At 51.9% G+C, this 2,500-nt stretch overlaps 1 protein-coding gene across 6 annotated transcripts in view; it reads left to right on the top strand.

Moving 5' to 3' along the window:
* The window catches only part of LOC122252417 (uncharacterized), a 125,470-nt gene that overhangs the window by 88,880 nt on the left and 34,090 nt on the right, over positions 1–2,500 (top strand). For all 6 annotated transcript variants that reach the window (XM_086551563.1, XM_086551558.1, XM_086551561.1 and 3 more), the window contains exon 5: positions 2,158–2,237. In XM_086551563.1, the coding sequence (XP_086407689.1) occupies positions 2,158–2,237 (80 nt within the window). The remainder of the gene's footprint in view (positions 1–2,157; positions 2,238–2,500) is intronic.

The following is a 2,500-nucleotide window of genomic DNA, read 5'->3' as shown; positions in this document are numbered from 1 at the left end:
GGAAGGAGGGGGGAGGGGAGCGGGGAGGAGGGAGGGAGAAGGAGGGGGTGGGGACTAAGCGGGGGGAGAAGGACACGGAGGGGGGAAGAAAGAGAGGTTAGACGGAGAGGGAGGGGGTGGGGGCACAGGGAGGGAGGAAAAGAAAAGGAAGAGTGAAGGCAAGAGGGGAAAGAAAGGAGTAACGGGAAGAGGGAGGGAGGATAAGGGCTAGAAGAAGAGGGAGAAAAGAGAAGGAAATGAGGTAAATGTGAGGGGGAGGGATGAAGGGAAAAAGGGAGAAAGAAGGAGGGAAGGGGGGAAGAAGAAAAAGAGAGGAAGGACAACTGGCGAAAGGGATGAGGAAGGGGAAAGGAGGAGATGGAGAAATGGATTTGGAAAGATGGAGATGAAGAGATGGAGAGGGAGAGATGAAGATGGAAAGGTGGAGTTAGAAAGATAAAGAGATGGACGTGAAGAGATGGAGAGGGAGCGATGGAGTAAGAAAGATAAAGAGATGGAGAGAGAGTTAGAGAGATGGAAAGGTGGAGAGAGAGAGAGAGAGAGAGAGAGAGAGAGAGAGAGAGAGAGAGAGAGAGAGAGAGAGAGAGAGAGAGAGAGAGAGAGAGAGAGAGGATTTAGGAGAAGAGAGAGATGGAGAGAGAAGGAGAGAGAGAAGAGACGAGAGAGATGAGAGAGCGCGAGAGATTATTGGAAGAGAGAGAGAGAGAGAGAGAGAGAGAGAGAGAGAGAGAGAGAGAGAGAGAGAGAGAGAGAGAGAGAGAGAGAGAGAGAGAGAGAGAGAGAGAGAGAGAGAGAAACAGCAACGTCCCTGGCGCCAAAGCGTGGCCTCATACGCCCACGATACGGGCAGACAGCGGCACGTGTACGCAGCGCCCCGCCCCGCCCGCGCCGACCGAGGAAGGAATGCGCTCGAGTGAGTGAGCGTCGGGGTGAAAGTTACCCCGGGGAAGGGGAGGGGGGAGGATGGGAAGGGGATAGGGTGAAGGACGAGGAGGAGGGGAATAGGGAGTGGGGATGGGGAGGGGAGTGGGATTGGATCGGAAGGAGGAAGGGGGAAAGGATGGGGGTATAAAGGAGTAGGGGATGAAGGACGAGGAGGGAAGAAGAAGGAATGGGGGATGGGACGGGGGAGGGGAGGGGGAAGGGAGAGCGAGAAGAAGGAGAGGAGAGAAGATGGGGGAGGGGAGTAAGAGGAGAAAGAGGGAGTGAAATGGCAGGGAGAGGAATGGGAATGGGAGGGGTAAGGAGGTAAAAGGTGTCGTAGGGTAGGAGGGGTGATAGAAAGGGGTAAGTGAAGGTAGGGGGAAGAAGGGCAAGGAGGGGAGGGGGGGGGTTGAGATGTGCTGAACCTGGCCAAGTCCCCTCTCCTCCCCCCTGGTCGAACCCCACAACAATCCACCCCCCCACGTAACTCCCCCTCCCTCCCCTCTCCCCTTCTTGTCTCCTAACCTACCCCCCCCCTCGCCATCCCCATTCATAGCACTGACCTGTGTTCTCCCCCCCCCCCCTCCGCTTGTACGACCTTTGACCTGGGAGACCAAAGAGTCTGGTGACTTCTCGCCGCCTCGGCTTCGATCAGATGTTGATGGTGATGATGGTGGTGATGGTGATGATGATCGTGGTGATGGTGATGATGATGGTGGTGGTGATGATGATGATGGTGATGGTGATAGTGGTGGTGAGGATGGTGGTGGTGATGGTGGTGGTGAGGATGGTGATATTGTTGATGATATGATGATGATGTTGGTGATGGTAATGATGATGTTGGTGATGGTGATGATGATGTTGGTAGTGATGATATTGTTGGCGATGATGATGATGGTGTTGATAATGATGATGATGATGATGTTGGTGATCATGATGATGATGATAAAGATAATGATGATAATGATATTGTTGACAATGATGATGATGGTGGTGTTGATGATGATGTCAGTGTAAGGATATTTTATATTTACATATATGGAAATAATCAAAGTGATGATAATAATTATGATGATGATATTATTATAGAAAGAGCTACATATGATTTTTTTTTTCTCTCTCTCTGTTTGTACACATATACAATATTGTTCATAGATTAAGTGTTTGCTATTACTACTCTGAAGCAGCTACATCCGTGTCAAATAACATGACTCACGCCTGTCTCCTTCTCAGGGTCTGGACGAGGGCGGGGAAGCCCTTCTGCAGTTCAGCTTCCGTGTACAGTTCTACGTGGAGACCCACCTCCTCCTCAGGTAAGTGGCGGCGGCGGCGGCGCTCTGGCCCCAGCGCGGGACCTCTGCCTAGTTCACTGGCATACGTGTCTATACATACGTGCGGCCGGGCTCACCTATATGTCAAGCTACAAGCGTGCATATCCGCAAGTGCAGCTGTACACGGACACACTATACTTACCACATACACCATACCATATAGCATACACCACGTAACGCACACCGCACATTCACATACATTCACATACACACACACACACACACACACACACTCGCGCGCGCGC

Source organism: Penaeus japonicus, unplaced genomic scaffold, assembly GCF_977035675.1.
Source record: "Penaeus japonicus unplaced genomic scaffold, GWHDUDI00000001_assembly GWHDUDI00000025, whole genome shotgun sequence".
NCBI classification, from domain to species: domain Eukaryota; kingdom Metazoa; phylum Arthropoda; class Malacostraca; order Decapoda; family Penaeidae; genus Penaeus; species Penaeus japonicus.
The sequence above is the reverse complement of the archived record's forward strand: the minus strand, read 5'-3'. Positions and strand labels throughout refer to the sequence as shown.